General features: G+C 34.2%; 1 protein-coding gene across 1 annotated transcript; it reads left to right on the top strand.

Moving 5' to 3' along the window:
* Positions 1 to 1,398: 1,398 nt before the first annotated feature.
* Positions 1,399 to 21,559, top strand: LOC118800198. Its single transcript, XM_036560383.1, has 14 exons — positions 1,399 to 1,499; positions 5,598 to 5,657; positions 6,220 to 6,576; positions 7,150 to 7,500; positions 8,400 to 8,489; positions 9,111 to 9,276; positions 11,422 to 11,595; positions 12,721 to 12,894; positions 12,982 to 13,155; positions 14,404 to 14,574; positions 14,805 to 14,978; positions 15,413 to 15,577; positions 18,567 to 18,613; positions 19,383 to 21,559. The coding sequence occupies exons 2-14, from the start codon at positions 5,603 to 5,605 to the stop codon at positions 19,994 to 19,996; spliced, it is 2,712 nt and encodes a 903-aa protein (XP_036416276.1). The 5' UTR covers positions 1,399 to 1,499; positions 5,598 to 5,602; the 3' UTR covers positions 19,997 to 21,559.
* Positions 21,560 to 21,626: the final 67 nt, after the last annotated feature.

The raw sequence follows: 21,626 nt of genomic DNA, 5'->3' as shown, positions 1-21,626 counted from the left end.
AGCTGGTTGAGGATGATCCCTGAGAATCTTTCCGACACAGCTGGTCTGCACAAGTAGGCTTGCTGGGGTATTTGTGCTCATTTGTGACAAAGTTAGCAAACTCTGGAAGGATCTACATAGCACTTTATGATCCATGAAATGTTTATTTGAAATGTGACATTTTCATTCATCTTTTTTGAAGACGTTTGACATGTTTCCATGTTTCTATAATTGGTTAAAACAGATGAGAACCTCTGACTAAAATATAAAACACACGTTTTATACTGCCCTCTAGTGGATCATAGAGTTCAAATATCTAATGAGTCTTAAATCAGGACATTAGAGAGCTAGAGCTTTTAGAAAGTTTATTTTTGGAAAAAAACTATTTTACCATTTGAGTTTTACCTTTTCATGACTAGGGAAAATGTAAATTTTATTTGATAGTAAATCTCTCCTGAACACTACCAAATAGATAAGTAATTTCTTTTACGACTACTGCTGTTAGACTATGATTACTGGTGTTACTGTGTCCTCTGTTATGATTGAATAATCATGTATTATTATTTTTTATAATTTAAAATATCATGCTGTTCATTATGCTGCTTATAGACAAACTAGTCAATTAATTAATTTCCTGACCACTATTATTAACATTTGATAATAATTTAAAAGTCCGCAATCTCAATTTGAAATATTGGTTAATTAATTAAAAATAACATTTTAAGAATAACATGTAAAAAATAACATTTGAAATTTTTACCAAAGGTAGAAGTACTTTTTTGCTCAAATGCTGTATATTTCAGAGTGTGATGGCCTAAAGAACATTATCTCTGCAAACTGCAGATAAAAGAGTTCTTGAGGGTAATTATCCAATGCTAATGAGGACACATACATTTTTATTTTAAGAGTAACTTGGAAAGTTCATGGTCTGGACCACAGCAGTTCTGATTTGTGAGACCAGATATCTAATTTCACCCTGAAGCCTGTACAGCTGATTACATTCTGTTAAACTTTAGCTTGTCATAAAGATAAAACTGTAGTCTTTGTGTCTGAGTGAGAGTGTATGTGTAATGATGTGTAGAGTGTTGTCTTACCAACAGCATTACTTAAATGTAAACTGAACCTGGATAATGCTTTATAATACTGTTTCATAGTAAATAGGTAACTGCACGGACAAATTAATAGTGCTGTGTTAACACTTAAGTAACTACTATTAACTATCAAGGAGTACTAGTTAATTACTCAGTAGGTAATAATGAACTAATGATTAGGGTAATTTGTTATTAATTAAATAAGTAGTTACTTAAATGTTCATGCAGTACTCTTCATTTGTCCCTGCTTAGTCCCTGAATGGTTACTTATTAACTATGAAAGTGTTACCTGAACCTGTTTAGTGACGCTGTTCAGTGAACTACACCCACTGTAATTTCATCATGCACTTCAAACAGCAGAACAGACATGAACAATCAAGAGATGAATGAGGTTTCTTTAATATGACACAGTGTTCAGAAATATAAAAGGTAGGAAATGAACATCTATTTATTAATGCATGAATGTAATGGTTACTGTATGGACTGTGTTCTTCGATTATATAGTTTTGTTTAACCTCTTAAATGGCCAGGGCCCACCAGCAGGCCCTAAGTTTTATTACACACTTCTATAACGTAAGAATAGCTCAGTCAGGTTGCATTGAAGTTCCTGTAGCACTGAACAATACACCTTACCATGAAACAAGCCTGGGATTTTTAGAGGTTAAAAATTATGCTTTGGTTTTGATGAGTGAAACTGAGTTGAAAATTAACTCACAGTTATCAATAAACCCTGCAGTGTCATAGGAAAATCTGTATAGTCTACATTTTTAGCTTAAAGCAAACTGTGCCTGATTATAGATCAATATGTTGATTGACAACCTCTTTTAAAAACGTATGTGTGTGATCATGTAATGAACTTGATTGTATTGCAGCTTCAATATAAGAAATTAACATGAAATAAATGAATGATAGAATGAGATATGTCTGATTTTAAAAATGCTGTAATACATGTAATAATATACAGGGAAACACTAAGACTTTATGGTTACTGGTTATGGCTGTACATTCTAACACATGGTACAGCCAGGGTTGATTTGGGGGTTACTTTGAAAATGTCTGTGCTTTATGTGTGCTATGTTTATATGCGAAAATATTATAGAATATTTTGGTGGAATAAATCAGATTGTCGCATGTTTGCACAAAAAAGGTAAGTATGTGAGAAATAACTGCATTGGGACGGTGGAAACACAAATAGCTAATGTTATTTCACACAAATGGTCACTGATCTCATGTTTAGTAAAATGGCCAAATGACAAAATTCAGACATAAGCATGACAAATTTGAGCAATGTAAGTTGACAAATTTGAGCAGTGTATGTTCAGACATGCATACTCATTATGACTGTAAAAATGATGAAAAACCAAGTGATGAAATTTGTAATTTCTTAGCTCTCATCTGCAAAAAAGAATGTGTGCTACAACTTTTTAAAATGCATTGATTTCACACAAAATCTGTGGTAGCTGACTTTTAGTTAAAAGTAATAATTTCTAGTAGAATACACATTCTAAGATTTTTTGCACCTATTGTTAAAAATCAAAAAGAATCATATAGATGAAAATCAATCCAACTTTACTGCTCACAACTTTCACAAGTTTCAGGCATTCTGTACTATAAAAGTTTCATTTAACTGTATAAATACTTAGCTAATGTTACTATAATCGCTCTTCAGCATTGCAATTGATGATAGCAAAAGTTAGATTACCAGAATTACTGTAAAATTTCAGGTGAAAAAAAAGCAAACAACAAACAAAAGCGCTCTCCACTGGCCCCTGCCTTCCCATAATTGTTCAAATCTGCACAATTCATGTGATCATTTTTACCATGCAAAATAGTGTTTTTCAATGAAAACTGCAGTTTTAATGTAAATTCAATGTACTGTTCCTGTAAGCTGATCACTGTCTTTTTTACTGTAACTATAATGGGGTACAGTAACTTTTTTGTATCTTGATTATGTAACACTGTTACATGTATTCTTCAAACCTTGGTAGAGCTAAAATAATGAATTAGCCCCAGATGGTATGTCTTCTTAAGTGTTTATTCTTGTAAAGATATGTGGTTAAATACCCGTGCTGCAGCAGCCTAATCAAAGGGACACCATCATTCAAATCATTGATTAGAAAAGGCTTGTTAAGAAGAGATGTAAAACGAAGAAGAACTTTGTGATCTTAGCAGTGAGAAATCAGTGGCTGTTGTGAAATGCAGATTAAACAGATTGACACTATAATTTTTGCTACTGATCAAAACTCATTGGAGTATCTATAGTATCTCTGGTACTAGTTAGTAGGTACTACTAGACAACAACAAGATGAGATGAAAAGACAAAGGACATTGTGGCATGAGTCTCTCCTGCTGCTTAGATGTTTCTCCTGGGGTAAATAGCCCAGTAATCTTACATGTGTCTCCTCGAGTAGTCATGTTTATTTGCAACTGAACTAAAGACAGGAATCTCGATATGAACGCAATCATTTCTCATCCAACATTAAGAGCTTTCTCAGCTTTGATGCTGTGAATAATTGTATCTGGACCATAAGTTATTTTTTTAAAGAATCTTAGGAAAACCACCATTATGTCTTCTGAGCCATCAGGACCCCAGCTTATTCTGCAAGTGTTTTTGTCCTACCTGACTGTTCCAACATAAATTGGTGCTTTAAAGTTTGTGAAACCTTTAGAATTGTCTATATTTCTGCATATATTTGACCTAAAACTTCAACAGATTTTCATGCAAGTCCTAATAGTAGATAAAGAGAAACAAATTAAACAAATGAGACAAAAATATTAGACTTGGTCAAGTCTAAATAGACTACATATCTGTGAGTGGCAAAAGTATGTGAAACTTTAGAGCAGATAATTTGAAGGTGAAATTAGAGTTGGGTGTTTTCAATCAATGGCATGACAATCAGGTGTGAGTGACCACTCTGTTTTATTTAAAGAACAGGGATCTATCAGAGTTTGATCTTCACAACTCATGTTTGTGGAAGTGTATTATGGTACAAAGAAAGGAGATTTCTGAGGACCTCAGAAGAAGAGTTGTTGATAATCAGAGAATTACAGTTGATCAGAGCTCTGATCTGCATCAATTCAGTCAGCTAAGTGGACTAGACTCATTCTAACAATAATAAATGAACTTAAATAATATACAGTTTTATGTTTCAAGTAAAATTGATTTCAAGTAAGTAATTATTACAACTGATAGTAAAAAGGCATGTCTTGCTGGATATCAGTTTTAGCTCAGTTTTCAGTTGGATATCAGTTTCAGCACTCAACATGAATCCAAGACAGCAGAAAATCAATAAAAAGCATGGCTACCTATTGCTGTAAATATATATTTTGCATCAATAATAAACAATATTATAAAACAATTTTAATTATTGCATTATTAGTTCACGAACACTATCAAATTCTGAAAACGTACTTGAGCTGACAACTATTTTAAAAGTCTGTATAGGTAAAAGAAAAAGAAATTAGCAACCCCAAAGTAAATTTTTGATTAAAAAAAAGATTCTCCTGGTAATAACATGTGACTGTCTCATGTGAACTCTTCAATTCTATTATCTGGATATCTAAGTTACTAAAACATTGTTTGTGATAAAGGTCAGTGTAATTCCATTTCATATCAGTAACTTATGGCCACCAGCAGCTGTTACAGAGAAACTCAGAAGAGTTTTTGCTTTTATTTTTATACTCTCAAGAGAAAATGTATAATTTGCATGTTTCTAAGTATTAACTGATCATCAATAGCTATGAAGAAATCATTAGTTCATCATATTTTGAAAATGTACAACTGTTTCGAAATGACAGTAGTTGTTTAGGTCTATTCTTATTTATAAATAATGGGCATACTGTTGTACAATATCAGTCAATGTGGACAATCACTGCAGTGACTACAGTTACTGAGATGTAAAACTTTTTACTAGTAACAAAAGATTTATGTTTTATCCAGTATGTGTATATAGGAAGTATAAATATCTTATTGCTAAATAATTAGATAGCATATATGTGAAGTTATAAGTGGTAAACAGATCAGTGTATATCAAAATACCTATTTTAAGTTGATCTGTGAAGTGTCTGTGACTGAAAAAAGAACAAAAAAGAAATGTTAGTTCACACGCTGTCTCGTGAGTTAGAAAGTGTTAGAACGCTAGATGAATGGTAAAACTACTATATACCACTATACTGTTATTACTATGTTATGACACATATCTGTGTATCCGCAATAATTGAGAGTGTGAGAAGATTTGCTAAACTTAACAGTTGTTTTACAGTTTATTATTTGTTGTCTCTGGTGTATGTCAAAGAGTTGCCTGCCCATTTTGAATGAGTATTCTGACTATAAAATGCATTATTGTAAGCAATGAAAGCACACTTAGCTAGCTATCAGGTTACATTACGATAATTGTTCAGTTAGTTATAGCTAAAGTACAACCATGTCTGCTCAGGTTGTTTAGTTTGAATGGTTCATCTTGCATGCAGCACTGTTTTTGCTTTTAACACCCTATTTTTGCTTTTTGATATTAAACTGTCTTTCAGGAATCATGTTTCTCTGCGTGATGCTACTGATTTTAACTGACTTTATAGAGACCACATCAGGTACGTGTGCACTATCCGATAAAGAAGCTGTGTGTGTCTGAGGGAGAGACAGAGAGTGTGTTACGCTGTGGTTATGTGTATCTACAGTACATTACAGTACAGTAAGCACGTAATACAGCCTAAGATTTATATTTTTTTTAGCTCATTTATCAGAAAAATAGACCCACATCTCAGTATTCTGTATTTTAATGCATTGCTTAATGTACAAGTTGTTTTCCTATGTAAATAATAGCAGGTTCCCATTGTTATTTTACATGCCAACTATTCAGACATTTGCTTGTCTCATGGGAAATGTAAATGTTTAGCTATGTGCATGATTAGGTGCCCAATGATGCTGCCCTGTAGTTCAACCACATGAGCAGAAGACTTCAGGTTCATTGGCTAGGCATTAACTTTTTTAGGCATTAACTAATTAATTAATTAATTACGAATTGAAGTAATAAACTGTACTTGTGCAGGTTAGCATTCCATCCATAGAATAATTAAAAAATGTGTACATGGTCATATTTACATTATCTATTCTTTTTTCATTATACATCATCATGTTTGTTTTTCATTGCAGAGCATTTTAAGGTAGTTGGCCCTGCCTCTCCTCTTGTTGTTGAAGCTGGTGAAAATCTTGTTCTGCCTTGTTCTCTCCAACCCAACATCAGTGCTGAGGATATGATGGTGGAGTGGGTCAGAACAGGTCTGACTGAATCTAACACACTAGTGCATCTGTATAAAGACTATAAAGACACAAATGACAAGCAGATTAAGTCTTATAGAGGAAGAACAGCTCTATTTAAGGAAGAGCTATGGAAAGGAAACACCTCGCTGAAGCTCTCAGCAGTCCAGCCTTCTGATGAGGGAGTTTATCAGTGTGCAATTAAATCAGAGTCCTGGTATGATGACATCACCATTCATGTTGAAGTCAAAGGTGAATGATACAGTTTCAATGTTGTTATCCAGTTCAATTTCCAATCTTATTCTGAATTCTCAGTTCAGCTTTATTAAGTTTGAAATGTTCATTTAGTGTGAAGGGGCTTCTGTATTTGTAATATGTTAAGGAAGTGGAAAGTGACGAAGTGTATTGTATATAAAAAGTTATGTATTTGAAAAGTAGGAAAAGCCAAGATTCATATTCACAGACACATGCTTAAATTATATAAATTATTAGTTACAGAAATGGGTATAGTTATAATGGAAAAATATAGACTGAAATGTGAAATCAATGTGGTTCTTATAGCTTGGACAGAGTAAAAGCAGCAATGTTTTTGGTTGTAGTAGACAACTGGTGTTTTATATAGGATGATATCAACCAGTCATATCAAAATGAAAACAAGTGATTAATGTGCTCTGCTGATCCTGTTTAGGGGGCCAGTGATACTGTGTGACAGATGGAGTGCAATAGAGTGGAGAAATGCTTTTGACACTTCTTGTGACTCCATTGACAGAACTGATAGGATTAGCAGGATGTATTCTTTTTAGTAATCATCTTTTTTCTTTCTAGTACATTTGAAAATAGTTGGTGCAGCTGCGCCTCTTGTTGTTGAAGCTGGTGAAGATCTGGTTCTGCCCTGTTCTCTCCAACCAAACATCAGCGCTGAGGATATGATAGTGGAGTGGATCAGACTGCATCTGACAGACACTGTAGTGCATTTGTATAAAGATTTTGAAGACAGAAATGAGAAGCAGATGGAGTCTTACAGAGGGAGAACAGCTCTATTTAAGGAAGAACTGCAGAAAGGAAACACTTCACTGAAACTCTCTGCAGTTCAACCTTCTGATGAAGGAGCTTACCAGTGTTACATTCAGTATGGGTCCTGGTATGATGACATAACTATAAATGTTGAAGTTAAAGGTAAGCGCTATCATAGTTCAGTTTATGATTATACTCAAACTTATTAACAATAAATACATTCATTCATCAGTAACACTTTACATCATAGTTCACAAAATAATTATTACTTAGGCTATTAAGTCATTAATTTCACTTTACTGATATCACAACCATTTTAGTGAAGCAGTAAAGTATGCCGTAATTAGTAATTGAGTCCTAATTTGAGTACTAAGTAAACTGACAAGCTCACACTAAATTTTCCTGTACACACACGTCACACATTAACTAGGAAAATACACTGGAAACATCTCCAAGTACCATGCAGTTATATGGGAAAAAAACAATATAAAGACATGAGTCTTATATAGCATGTTCTGTATCTGTCTATTACATAGAAATGAATTTGAATCTGGGTTGTAAAGAAAACACCTTGTTACTCCACATATTTTTCCATTAATCTGCTTAATAACTAAAACCTATTAGGCATTTCAGTGTAATTTAGACTGCCATTGCCCACTTAACCTGAACCTGTTACACATTTGAGAATAATTAGTCTTTTACTGAAAATAATTATCTAATATTATGAACTTCGTACCTCACATTTACCCATTTAGTACCTAGAACTTAGGGGACTTTAACAAAAGGTCTTACTGTGAAACCAATTTATCTTCATAGTACTTAAGAGAAAACCAGCGGGTGACCACAGATAGAACCATATTATCTTAACTTTTAAATCATGTTATAAACATTCAATATCTAATACAATTTCAAACATAAATACATATTATTACAACTAAAGAACTTTTACATTTTCTAAATATTTACTGCATATACTCTAAATTCTGAATTTATCCTTAATATCACAATTATGTGCTTTGGTGTTTGGCCTGTTGTAAAATTTTATCTGGTTTGTATTTCAGGAAAAGGTTTTCATGCTTGGAAGATTGCCACCATCTGCATTTCAGTTTTTATTATTATATTAAGTGCCTTTATAGTTTACATCTTGAAAGGTAACTATTTCATTAATAATTGTCAGGAATAACTTAATTATTTACAAGAATGTTTTCCAGATTTGAATTGTTTGCACTGTGTGTACTGTGTGTACTTTAATGAAATGTGTATGCAGCAAGACAGTACTCAAAGCAGGGGTGCCATAAGCAGCCAAATTGTAAAATCCTATTGGTAACTGACTTTTAATATAGCATTACAGCCCCAAACTAAGCCCCTTTGTTTACACTCATTTGGATTTGGTCTGTTTGAATGACCTGATACATTACATCTATCAAAAACACTTACAATGCTTGACTATGCTGAGGACTAGTAGACTAGTGGGTAAGGCACTTTCCCTCTAAATGACTCCCTGCTGCTGGACCTGTAGGAGTACCCATGAAGACAATAAAGATTAGGAGACATCAAGAAGACAACAAGTAAATACAATGGCAGAAGCATAAGGATGATACAGGCAATATATATACAAACATAATACAAGACACAGAAGAGAACAATGATCACAGGCCTACAAAAGAGACACAGGTTACTGAGTAATCACAGCATCCCCATAAATGTTATATATAAAACAACACTGAAATTACTGAGAGTGGAAGTCTTATATTGTCTCTCTCTAATTCCAGACAAGTATTCAAAAAAGAAGCTTTCTCCTGCACAATGCTCAGTCATGGCCTACATGCGTCTCCAGTCAGAGAATGTGCGGGAAGAGTTTGACCTGAAGAAATACAACACATCAGAAGAGGGTTATAAAAGACTCATCCCAGCTATCACAAACTGCAGAAAGGCTCAGTGAGTATTTAATATAAAGATCATTATACTAACATTAATGATGTTATAACAAATGGGCAGTATGTACGTAAATATGCCTAGGTGGCCTAATACTGTCTGAGTATTCAGAGTGAGTGACTTAAGTTGGCTGCTCAATGAGAAAAGATACGTAAATACATACACAGGAGAAGGTATCCATATTCAGACAAGCGCTATGTGTGATCTTAAGTTGATTTTATGGGTGGCACATTCAGATTATTGGAATTGCCTATGTGTAGTTTACATCTCCAAGGTTGCTAGGTTTTTCATATGTAGAGCTTTCAAGGCAAGTACATTTTATCTGCATATAAGTGCCTCCTTTTAGAACCAGCACTTGTAAACCCAAACTAAACAGATAACAGAAAATACGATCTGATAAAGCAGATTACACTTTATGGGTGATGTATGCCATCAGCTGCAATACAGTGTAGTCTGAAAGTACAAGGCAGCCAAAAGAAATTAAATGTTTAAAAAGTAAAGGTTAGACTAGTACAGGGGCCGGCAACTTGCAGTTCTTTTACTGCTCCACAGCAGAATTTGTGTGGTACCCTCTCCCTCTCCCTGCAGGAGCTGCATAGTGCCTTTGTCAGACAATTTATTGTAACCACAGTATTTAACACCAAAATACATTTCTTTGGGTGGTGTAATATACAAACAAAACTTTTGAGACCAATATATAAAAAGTAGCATTGCTGAGGAAAAAACTCCTGAAATATGGTGTCTGTGCACTGCTGTGTTTCATGCTGTAAACTGCACAAATGAAAATTTAAATGCTAGAAGCATCATGTTTGATTTAGTGAGTTTTTTGGATTACATCTTTATATATTAAATTCACATACACACAAGCCCAGGCTCAATGTTTATGTTTGTGAGTCTTAAACATGCCTGAGCTTAAATTGTTTTAATAAATATAATAAATATAATGTAATTAATATAAACATGATGTGAAATATCTGTCCAGAGTGTCATGAAAAAGTATTTTAAATTAGATGTTTTTGAAATGTATTTTAAGGAAAAACATAGTCTAATTTAAGATGGTTAATTCAATCTACACATGATTTTTGTACTAGTCTAACCTTTCTATATTTAAATGTTTGATCTCATTCTCATGCTTTAAGGCTGCATCATATTGTAGTTGACAGCATATTTCACTGATAAAATGTGTTCTGCTTTATCAGTCTGCATTTTCTAATACGTTATTACTTTCAGTGTAAATATATGTGCTGATTTTAACGGGTGGAGCTTACATGCAGATAAAATGCACATGCCTGGAAAGCTCTACACAGCGATAACTTGGTAACCTTAGAGGCATGAATAGCCCACAGGCAATTTCAATAATCGAAATAGATTATCTAGGTAAGCAATTGCATAGGGTATCTGACACTTCTCCTGCTCATCCATTGATGTAACTTTTGAACTTAAGTTATCCTATCCAAATTAGTCTTAAACATTACAAACATTCTGTGGTAACATTACTTTACATGTATAGCCGTGTTTGTCTGGACAGATTATCCCACCAGAATAGTTCTCTAGATTTATTCTATATAAAACACATACACTAAATTATTTTATTTGTTCTTATATCATGTTTTTAATAAAGGATGCTTTTCTGTGAGCCTTCATTGAGTGACAAAAAGTGGGTCATAAAAAAAAGGCATAACTGTTTATTTTGTATGTTCATGGTTTTGAATCAAGTCATAAACCGCAACTTACAGGTCATAGATGGAAGTTACATAACAAACTACTCAAGCAAGTAATTGAAACACAAGCTACAGTTTGTGATTGTTGTACTTAAGTATGACTTTAATCAATTAAAAAGCCAAAAATTGGTCTATGACTGCTTGATGTGTGAGATTATTGCCTTACATGTGGGAAAGCCTGTGAACAACTAATGTGAATGATATGCACATGTAAGTAGGGAAAAATAAAGCAGTTAACTATATTTTACAAGGTATTAAAGTGACATGCCTCAAAAAATGTGCATTTCATGTCTGTAAATTAACACCAAGAATTACATACCTTCTGTATATTTATTGGCTGTAATTTTATTGTGCAATCCATTTAATTCAATTACAACATTATCTCTTCAGTGTATTTTAACGTGCTGCATGTTTTCTTTTATTGCAGACTTGCTACGTGTAAACTTAGTGAACAGTCCTGTAAGACTCTGCAGTCAGTTTTACAAACAGAAACCTCCTACCTGAAAGAACTGGACCTCAGTAACAACAAAGTGCATGATGCAGGGGTTGAGCTGCTCTCTGCTGGACTGAAGAGTTCACATTGTAAACTGGAGATACTAAGGTCAATGCTACTGAATTCAAAAATTCTATGTAGCATTTCAGTTTTATACCAGCACTATAGAAATAAGCAGTGATATGTTAATACCATGTCATTGTCATGGGTACCACTTTATATTAAGTGTCTCTAACAACTGTGTAGTTACACATGAGTAACATATGCAAGAACACTATAACTACTGATGATTTACTCAATGTTACAGATGGATTAAAGAAGTACAGCCTATGTAATTACACTTGCGTATCAACTTCAGTTTTGCTTAGTGTAATAGCACAAGTGTATCTTCTACACAGGAACTTCCCTGTAGTGTAGTGTTAAAGTTACACTTTAAAATAAGTGGACACTTCCAGTGTAGTTGTTAGATAGGTACTGTGTAATAATGGAGTGGTAATATAGACCTTGCTTTGGGGGAAATGCAACAAATTTAATTAATGTCATAAGAGTTACATTTTAAGATAAGGGGTGATCTGCTGTACTGTCACATTACAGAATGATTTAAAGTTGAAACATTTACAACATTAAAGCACCAGCAACATAAATGTTAGGAAAGCTGGCAGATACTGTGTAAGCAATGTCTTAATGTAGGTTACTAGATACTTCCTTTTACTGCTGGAAAAAAAAAAAAAACTTCTAAAAAATGCTGTTCCAGTCTGATTACAAATGTAATTACACTTGTGTTATTACCCTTGTGTAATTACATGAGAGAGAACAGGCTGTTACAACTATGAAGATACACTTATGTAATTACATGAGGCAAAACTGAAGTTGATACATGTGTAATTACATAAGGTGTACTTCTGTAGTCCATCTGTAACAGTGACTAAATCATTAGTAGTTACATTGTTGTTGCACTTTTGTTCACTGTACCTACACATTTATTGGAGACACTTAATATAAAGTGGGACCAAAAAGTCTTGAAATATTAATTTTATAAGACAATTATGTAACAAGGTTTTATTACAAACAGGACCATTTTTATTGGTTTATTTGTCATGTAAACTGTGAATGGTTTCAATTGTGAAAAATAGATAAAATTAGTTACATAGTTTTGATATGACAGAATATTTTTTATGTGAAACATCTTTTGAGTGTACTGTAAAATGTATTGCATTTATTCATCTTTTTTAGGCTTTCTATGTGTAAACTCAGTGAACAGTCCTGTGTTGCTCTGCAGTCAGTTTTACAATCAGAAAACTCCTCCTTGAAAGAACTGGACCTCAGTAACAATGACCTGCTGGATTCAGGATTGGAGCTGCTCTCTGCTGGACTGAGGAGTTCATACTGTAAACTGGAGATACTCAGGTCAGTATTTCTATTTTAAATCAAGTAAATACAATTTATTGTGTGTTTTGTAAGATGTGCTGTATTCATTCTAACTTCATTTTTCAGACTTGCTATGTGTAAATTCAGTAAACAGTCCTGTGACACTCTGCAGTCAGTTTTACAATCAGAAACCTCCTGCCTGAAGGAACTGGACCTCAGCAACAATGATCTTCAGGATTCAGGAGTAGAACTGCTCTCTGCTGGACTCAAGAGTTCACACTGTAAACTGGAGTTTCTCAGGTCAGCTTTCTGTGAATTTTATTCATGCAAACAGTAAGTACTATAAAGAAAATTTAGAGACAAGTACTATAGAGACATACAGTAAGTACTATAGAGACAATTTACCTACAAATATATACATTTTTGTACCTAATTAGCACATACTTAAGGTATTCTGGGCCTTGCCTTATTCATAAGGTTGTGAATGCACATCCTGTTTTGTTAACAGTCCACATGCTCCTGTATGTGAGTGATGTTTTTTTTTTGGTATAATCTGATGATAATTAGGAAATGGCCAGGCTCCTAGCTCTGATTTAATCTTATGGTACAGGAAAGTTGATTTATAAATGCATAACTGAATCAGACATTTGATTGACTCAGATGGACTGTTTGGTAGGCCTGCTCAGTAAATTGAATGGAACTTTTCCTGAATGTTATTGGGTCACCATGCCAGTTCTGTTCTTTTTACCCAATGCTAGTGCTCTCAGCACTGGTGAGCACATTGTGATGATGATTTGAGAGTTCTTGATTAGTATTGATAAATAATACAAAGAACATGTTTTATGGTTTTTTATGTTTTCTACCATCATCTAATGACACAGGTTGTAAGTGGATATTGCACTATTAAGTCAGGTCTTTTTGGACCTGTTTTGTTAAGAGGGCTCAGTACAAAAGCTTTGCATATTGGCCTGGAATTGACTTAAATTTAGTTTTGAGAGTGACTGTATTACCTTTTGCAAAAATAGAATATTTAATATGAAACAGTCTACTTTATAAGCTGAATTACAGTGATTGGAAGAAGTGCTACTGTACACTGCTGATTTTATGAAAAAGTGACTGTGAAATATGTGCCATATACTTATTTCTGATGACCATCCCATGAATCCCATGTTGAAATCTACTGGTTTGTAATATCAGAATATTATGCAGAACACTCTCTTGTGGATACACCAGACATAACATTGACTTACAAATCTTGCATCTACACTAGGCATGGGGGACATTTAAAAATAATTAACAGAATTTTATTAATAAAAATATAATATTACTGCTGTTAGATGTGTAAGTTGTCACCTCCAACTCTAGTACGCCGTCTTGTTTATTGACACTCTTGTAGGTCAGAGAGCCACTGCACTGCACAGATTATCAGCCCTTATTGAGCTAAGTCATCATGCTGTGCTTCATGATTTAAATACTTTATTCTTGTTCCAGTCAAATAATTCACTTTGGATATATTGTAAAATGTGTGTATTTATTCTACATTTGCAGGCTATCTTTGTGTAGTCTTGGGATTATATCTTGTGAAAATCTGCAATCAGTTTTAAAACAGAAAATCTCCCTGAAAGAGCTGGACCTTAGTAACAACGACCTTCAGGATGCAGGAGTGACTCTGCTCTCTACTGGACTTAAGAGTTCACAGTGTAAACTGCAAATACTCAGGTTAGCTTTTTGTCAATTCATTACTTAATGATTTGACTTTGAAGTAAAAGTAAACTGTTTACTAAGATTTTTGTCCTCTATTTATTGTGACTGTCTACTATATTTCTTGCTCTAACCATCCTAGTAATGTCAAAATATGTGAAAATTTTAGCCATGTTATGTAAACATGGCACACTGTTTTTTTAAGACTCACTTTTGACTGTATTGTAAGATCTACTCTCCCTTTGTAGATTAGCTTTGTGTAATCTTGGAAAAAAGGCTTGTGAAAATCTGGGACAAGATCTAAAACTAGAAAACACCTCCCTGAAAGAGCTGGACCTCAGTAACAATGATCTGCAGGATGCAGGAGTGGAGCTGCTCTCTGCTGGACTGGAGAGTTCACATTGTAAACTGGAGACACTCAGGTCAGTTTTCTGTCAGTTTATTCTGGAATAGATAGTTAAACCATGATATTTCTTGTTTAACAAGCAGTGAATATCAGAAAGAGAATTCTAATCAACTTGGGCTAAACTTGCACAGATTTTCAGCTGAGATGGTTGAGATATAAATGAAGTCATTTAGAGTGGTTTGACTTGAAATGATTTATCCTATTTATCTTTACAGTGGTGGTACTAGGAACCAAGGGTCATGATCTCTCCAACACAAAAATTGTCATCTTATTAACAACCCAAAACATGCAGTGTGCATGCAAATCTTCTGTGTTTTCATATATGTGTATAAAAAAACACTTGATATGTAGTAGATTTTTAAACATTTTTCATTATTTGTGTGAAACTGTCATTTTGTGATATGCATTGCTTTTCTCAGTTTGTCTCTGACTATCTCTCTCTTTTTCCAGATTATCTGGTTGTATGATTACAGATAAAGGCTGTTCTTCTCTGGCTTCAGCTCTGAGTTCAAACACCTCACACCTAAAAGAACTGGATCTGACCTACAACCACCCAGGAGAATCAGGAGTGAAGTTGCTCTCTGCTAGATTGGAGGATTCACTCAACAAACTGAGGTATGGACAATTGTGTTCAGAGGGGTGTGACCCTTAAAAAAAGGCCACTAAATTGTCAACTTCTCAGATGTATGGTTCTGCACTGAAACCTAGGGTTAATTCCAATCTTAAAAAGAACTCTTTCTGAAAACAGTTCTTATTTAAATGTATCCTTGTGGTAACTGGTTAAATGGGTGACTTTGCTAACTATTATTATTATTGTTATTATGTTATTATTCTTATTAATATTATTATTATTATTATTATTATTATTATTATTATTATTAGATAGATAGATAGATAGATAGATCTTTAAATAAAAATAAAAATAGAAACAAAAATAGACACAATTTAGGCAGAAATAAAAAAAAATAGACGTAAATTAGAGTATGAGAGAGCTGAAATAGAAGCATATCTATTTGCACGTTCACACAGCATATAAAACAGATTTTTTTGTTTTTACATGATCAGGTATTGCACTAAGTGGTATGAGGTAGTTTCAACACAATGAGTATAAACTTAACTAGGAATATTGGCAGTATTTACAGTGTAAAGTGTGCAAGTGTGTCATTAAAGTAGCAGGTTTTGATATATTGCACAGCATGCAATAACAAGAGAGGTGATATAATGATGTGATTCAGCACAGTTCAGACAGCAGAAGGTCAGTACCATCTCTGCAGTAAGGATATTGGTTGGTGTAAAGAATAGGTGCTGTAGAACAGCAGTCATTCTTCTTTGCCTCAAAACACACATTCATATTCATGGACTCTCCTTTCCCATGTGGCTCAAAACTCATTGTGGTAAGCTAGCAACTCATTATGGCAAGCAGACTTCTTTACATATATTAATATTTTTGTCTTTTGATTTTTAATGCAACCCAAGCAACATAAAGAACCCATGTAAAGAGCAATTAACTACAAACACAAAAAGAAATACATTTACTTAATGAGAAGGGTTTGCCTCTCTTTTCTATACCTTCTGCTCCCATTGTTGGTTCAGAGGACGAGAGGGATGTGTGCATATCAGAAGCAGTGTTCAGTGTGTCAGCTCTGTTTTCATATTGTAACTGTACCGTGTTATTCTCAGTTCTTTACAAGCTGTTCTGCATGTCTCTGTCTCTATTTAAAATTATCTATAAATTTCATGTTCTCATGTCTATTAAATTAGCCTCTCACATAGTACAATGTTTTAAAAGAGTTGTCTAAAGACATCTAAGTAGACAAGTTAAGAAATAACATTTCTACCTTTTTACCTTTCTATCTAAGTAAGATTTCTAATAGAGATAGTGTGGAAATCGACAATATATGTTTCAAAACATTTACAGTCACTTGTAACATCCGCAGCCTCTGTCAGAATCATGTTTTTATTGCGTTTAACACTACCAAACCACTAGCTCAAAAGTTAACGACTGTTAAACTCAATAATCACACTTGGTAGAGTTATAGATTGTCTTCTGATTAGACCATTTCTTAGAATTCAAATCATTGTCCTCTGAAGTTATGCTGCACAAATAAACATTTCAATGTTCCAAAATAGAAGTAAATTTGTTTGTATTTTTAGATAAAACAAACCCCTGTGAACTTGTATATGGCATCACACAATGAGCGTTGCATCATGTGATGTCAATGAGTGCATTTACATGCACTCACAAATCTGATCATAATCAGATTTCTGTAATTATCTGATTATTCAAATGATCATGTAAACAGCACACTACGATTTTTTTTAGATCAAAGCAAGATCTACAAATCCAATTTGAAAGAAATATGATAAAGAGGCTGGATTTTAGGTCAGTAATCAGATTTCTCAGCACGTGTGTACTTTTACTCAGATCTCTTTCAGATTTCTTAGTCTGCACATGTGCAAATGACCACGGTACTGGAAATAAGCAAGCAGCGTTGCCATGAGATGGCAGAAAAACGCTAGAAGTGAAGCTGAAACCAACTGCATTCTTGACAAAATGAAGGATTTAAATATTCTTCATCTTCTAGATGTTGCATGTTCATATTTTCAGGTAAAGCTGCACAATGTTTGGGTTTTACATTATGTTTACATCAGTTCTTCTTCTGTGAGTTTGTTGGCTAATTGCAAAGCAGAAATCCGATTATTGCCTGAATCATGCAGACCAGGAGTTTCACATTATCGGATTATTCAAATGATTCGATTACTGACAAAATCTGATTTTCTGCAGTTATTGGATTATTAAGTGCATGTAAATGCACTCTCTGTAAACAGACAAGCACTTGCACAGCCAAGAGAAAAAAAATACAACAAACCTGATTGAGTTCACTGCTAACATTATTTTTATTTGTGTCAGTGTTATATTATTAGCCAATTTCTCTGTAAGACATCTGCAAGTCAGTCGGAATCAAGTAAATGCTAAAATAGATGCTGAGGTATGGTGTGACATTGATTAAAAAGCCAAAAAAACTTTCTTTGAAAGGAATCAGATTTTGGGTCACACTTTATTTGGATGGTCCCCTATAGATGATCTACTTACATCATTAACAAACTTTCTGGTGATAGTTGATTATCACCAACATTTAGGTTATAATTTGGTTTAGGAGTAGGTGTATTTATTATCTGAGGTTAGGTTTAGGGTTAGGGACAGATTTAAAAGAAACTTTCACACGTAAATTCAAGCTCAGTTGCATTAACAGATATTGAGTTGAATGTTACAGTTACAGATAAACTGAGCATCTACATAGCATCTACAGTGGATCAAAGTGTTAATAGGATTTGTGCCAGTATTATTTACTGATTGTCCTATAGCTTTATACGTTTTGCAGCTTGTAATTATTACTGTTTTTCTCTGTAGCACACTTGCAGCTTATTTGTTGCTTGCCCTTATCAGTAAGTGTAGACTGATATTTGTCGATGGGAGAAGAGGGGAATTTATTCTTTAGTTCCTTATCACTTTAAACAGTTTATTTTAACCCAAACAGATCAAGTCTATATATATTGTGTGTGTATTGTGTGTGTGTGTGTGTGTGTGTGTGTGTGTGTTTAGAGTGGAACATGGAGGCGAAGTCAGAATCAAACCAGGACTGAAGAAATGTGAGTACACACACACACACACACACACACACACACACACACACACACACACAAACACAGTCACTCACACACACAAACTAGCTGTGCTATTGTTTTTTTTTTTTCCTGTAATCTCTCTTCTTGTGTGTTCATATTTTTTCTTTGAATTTCTCTTATTAAGTGTTAATATTTTCACTTCTAATCTCTCATGTTTTTTTCTAATCTAATATGCATATGTTTGTTTTCTTTTCTAATTTCTCTTCTAGTGTGTTTTCTCCTTTAATCTCTCTTCTCGTGTCAATATTTTCCTCTCTATTCTCTCTCATGTTGTTTTCTAATCTAATCTGCCTTCTTGTGTGTTTTCCTCCTCTAATCTCTCTTATTGTGTTGTTTTTCTTCTCTAATCTCTCTTCCTGTGTGATGTTTCCTCTTCTAATCTATTTTCTTGTTCACTGTTTTTTCTTCTCTAATCTCTCTTATTGTGTTGTTTTTCTTCTCTAATCTCCCCTCTTATGTTCTCTCATGTTTCCTCCTCTAATCACCTTTCTTGTAAATTTTCTCCTCTAATTTCTCTTATGTTTTTTGGTGTTTCCTTGTCTAATCTCTATTCTTGTGCACTGTTTTTCTCTTCTAAGCTCTCTTCTTGTATGTGTTTATTTTCTTCGCTAATCTCTCTTCCTGTATCAATATTTCTCCTCTAATCTCTCTTCCTTTATTTTTTTTATTTCTCCTCTAATCCCTTTTCTTGTGTGTCAATGTTTTCTCCTCTAATCTCTCTTCTTGTGTGCAGATTCCTCTGAGTTTACACTGGACCCAGAAACAGCACACAAACGACTCTCTCTGTCTGACGGGAACAGAAAGGTGACAAATATGGGATATATACAGTCGTATCCTGATCATCCAGAGAGATTTGATTGCTGGGATCAGGTGTTGTGTAGAGAGAGTGTGACTGAATGCTGTTACTGGGAGGCTGAGTGGAGCGGTGATGGAACTGAAATAGCTCTGACTTATAAAACAATCAGCAGGAAGGGCGACAGTGCTGACTGTGTGTTTGGACTGAATGAAAAGTCCTGGAGTCTGGAGTGTTATAGTAACAGATACTCTGTCTGGCACAACGGTAACAGCACTGATATCCCTGCTCCTCCCTCCAGCTCTAAGAGAGTAGGAGTGTATGTGGACTGTCTAGCTGGAACTCTGTCCTTCTACAGTGTCTCCACTGATACCCTCACACTGAACCACCTATACACATTCAACACCACATTTACTGAACCGCTCTGTGCAGGATTTGGGCTTTATGATGATGACTCGTTTGTCTGTGTACAGTGCCTTTCACAAATGATGGCACAGATGGTAAACAAAAAGAGCTGCCAAAAATTACTTATTTCTTATAATAATAAAAATTAGAATACTTATAACAATAATACATGAAACTTCTGTAGCGCTTTTCAAGAACCCAGAGACAATTACAACTGTAAATAAAGCAGAACACCATAAGAAAGATAGGCAAAACATAGATGTAGTCAATGGTGGAGAAGACAGGATAAAGTTGTAATGAGAAGGTAATATTAGCTTGTTGGTAAGTCGTAAGCTGAAAACATGCATTTTGAATTTAATCAATTTAAATATTGAAAAAGAATTACACATGGAGTAAGAGTTTCAGACATGAAGAGTAAATCTTGAAAATGCTCAATTACCAAAACTGTGAAGGTTGAACAAGGGGATGGTTATCAAATCAGCTCAAGATAAGTGTGGGTTCATAAGAAAGGAGAGCTCAGACAAGTAGAAAGGAGCAAGGTTGTTTAGCATTTGGTAATTGAGCAGAATAATTTTGAAATAAATCTGGTGCTTTATAAGCAGGTAGTAAAGATAATGGAAAACACGTGTAATGTGGATGTGAGAGGAAGTATGAGTGAAAAGAGTAGCAACAGATTTCTGGACCATTTAAAGCTTGTTAAGGGAGGAAGAGCCAATGCCTGCAAGGAGAGAATTACAATAGTCCAAATTGCTAAAAATGAAAGCACATACAAAAGAAATAGCAGCAGAATGAAAGAAAATTGGTCAAATTGTGTTTATACTGTAAAATGTTTCAATAATAGAGGTTATGTGGGCATTGAATGAGAGAGTCTAACCTGGGGGAAAGGGACTATATCATTAACTAACAGAGTTACAGATCAAGTTTTATTGAGAGTTGATTTAGGACCAAAGAGAAGGAGTTCAGTATGATCACTATTTAAGATGAGAAAGTTATATTTAATTTCAGGGTTTAATCTCAGATCTAACTACATGATTATTTTTGATGGCTTTAAAATGATGTATGGTCTATCTGTATGGGGAGTATGTAAGTAAGGAAGAGCAGTGGTCCAAGGACTGAACCTGGAGGGACTACTTGCAGGTTGAAGAAATTGATGAATTAAGGTCAGGGAAAGAAATTTGCTGCTTACTATCCATGAGATTAAAGGTGAACCAGTCCGGTGCAACCCAACCTCACATGGCCTCGGTAGAAGAATAGAATGGCACACGATGTCAAAGTCTGGGGTCAAATCTTGTAAAATAAGAACGCTAAGGGTTGCATTATGTGCAGATGTAAGAAGATGTTTTATAACCTTAGCCAAGGCTGACTCAGTGCTGTGGTACTGATAAAAAAGAGACTGGAAAGGTTCAGTGAGATTATTGCTTTCTAAGTAAGTCTGCAATTCATAACAATTCGAGAACTGTAAAAAAAAAAGAAAGTTTGAAATTGGGCAGCATTTATAGAAATTAGTTGGGTCAAGGCTATACTGTTGATATTTCATTCAAGATAAGTACAAAAATATGTCCTTCATTTCAAGTACAATAATTGAGAGAAAAAACTAAATATTTTTCTCAAAACTGTGTGTGCCACAATTGTTGGCCCTGCTTCATTGAATACATTGTGCAGTCTCTCTTTGCAAAAATAACAGCTCTGAGTCTTGTTTCATGAGACTGAAACCTAAGTCCATTTCTCCATACATAATATCTCCAGATTCTTCAGATTCCGAAGTCTGATGTGATCAGA

Source organism: Colossoma macropomum, unplaced genomic scaffold (genome assembly GCF_904425465.1).
Source record: "Colossoma macropomum unplaced genomic scaffold, Colossoma_macropomum, whole genome shotgun sequence".
Classification (NCBI taxonomy): Eukaryota; Metazoa; Chordata; class Actinopteri; order Characiformes; family Serrasalmidae; genus Colossoma; species Colossoma macropomum.
This window is presented reverse-complemented; position numbering and strand designations above follow the sequence as displayed.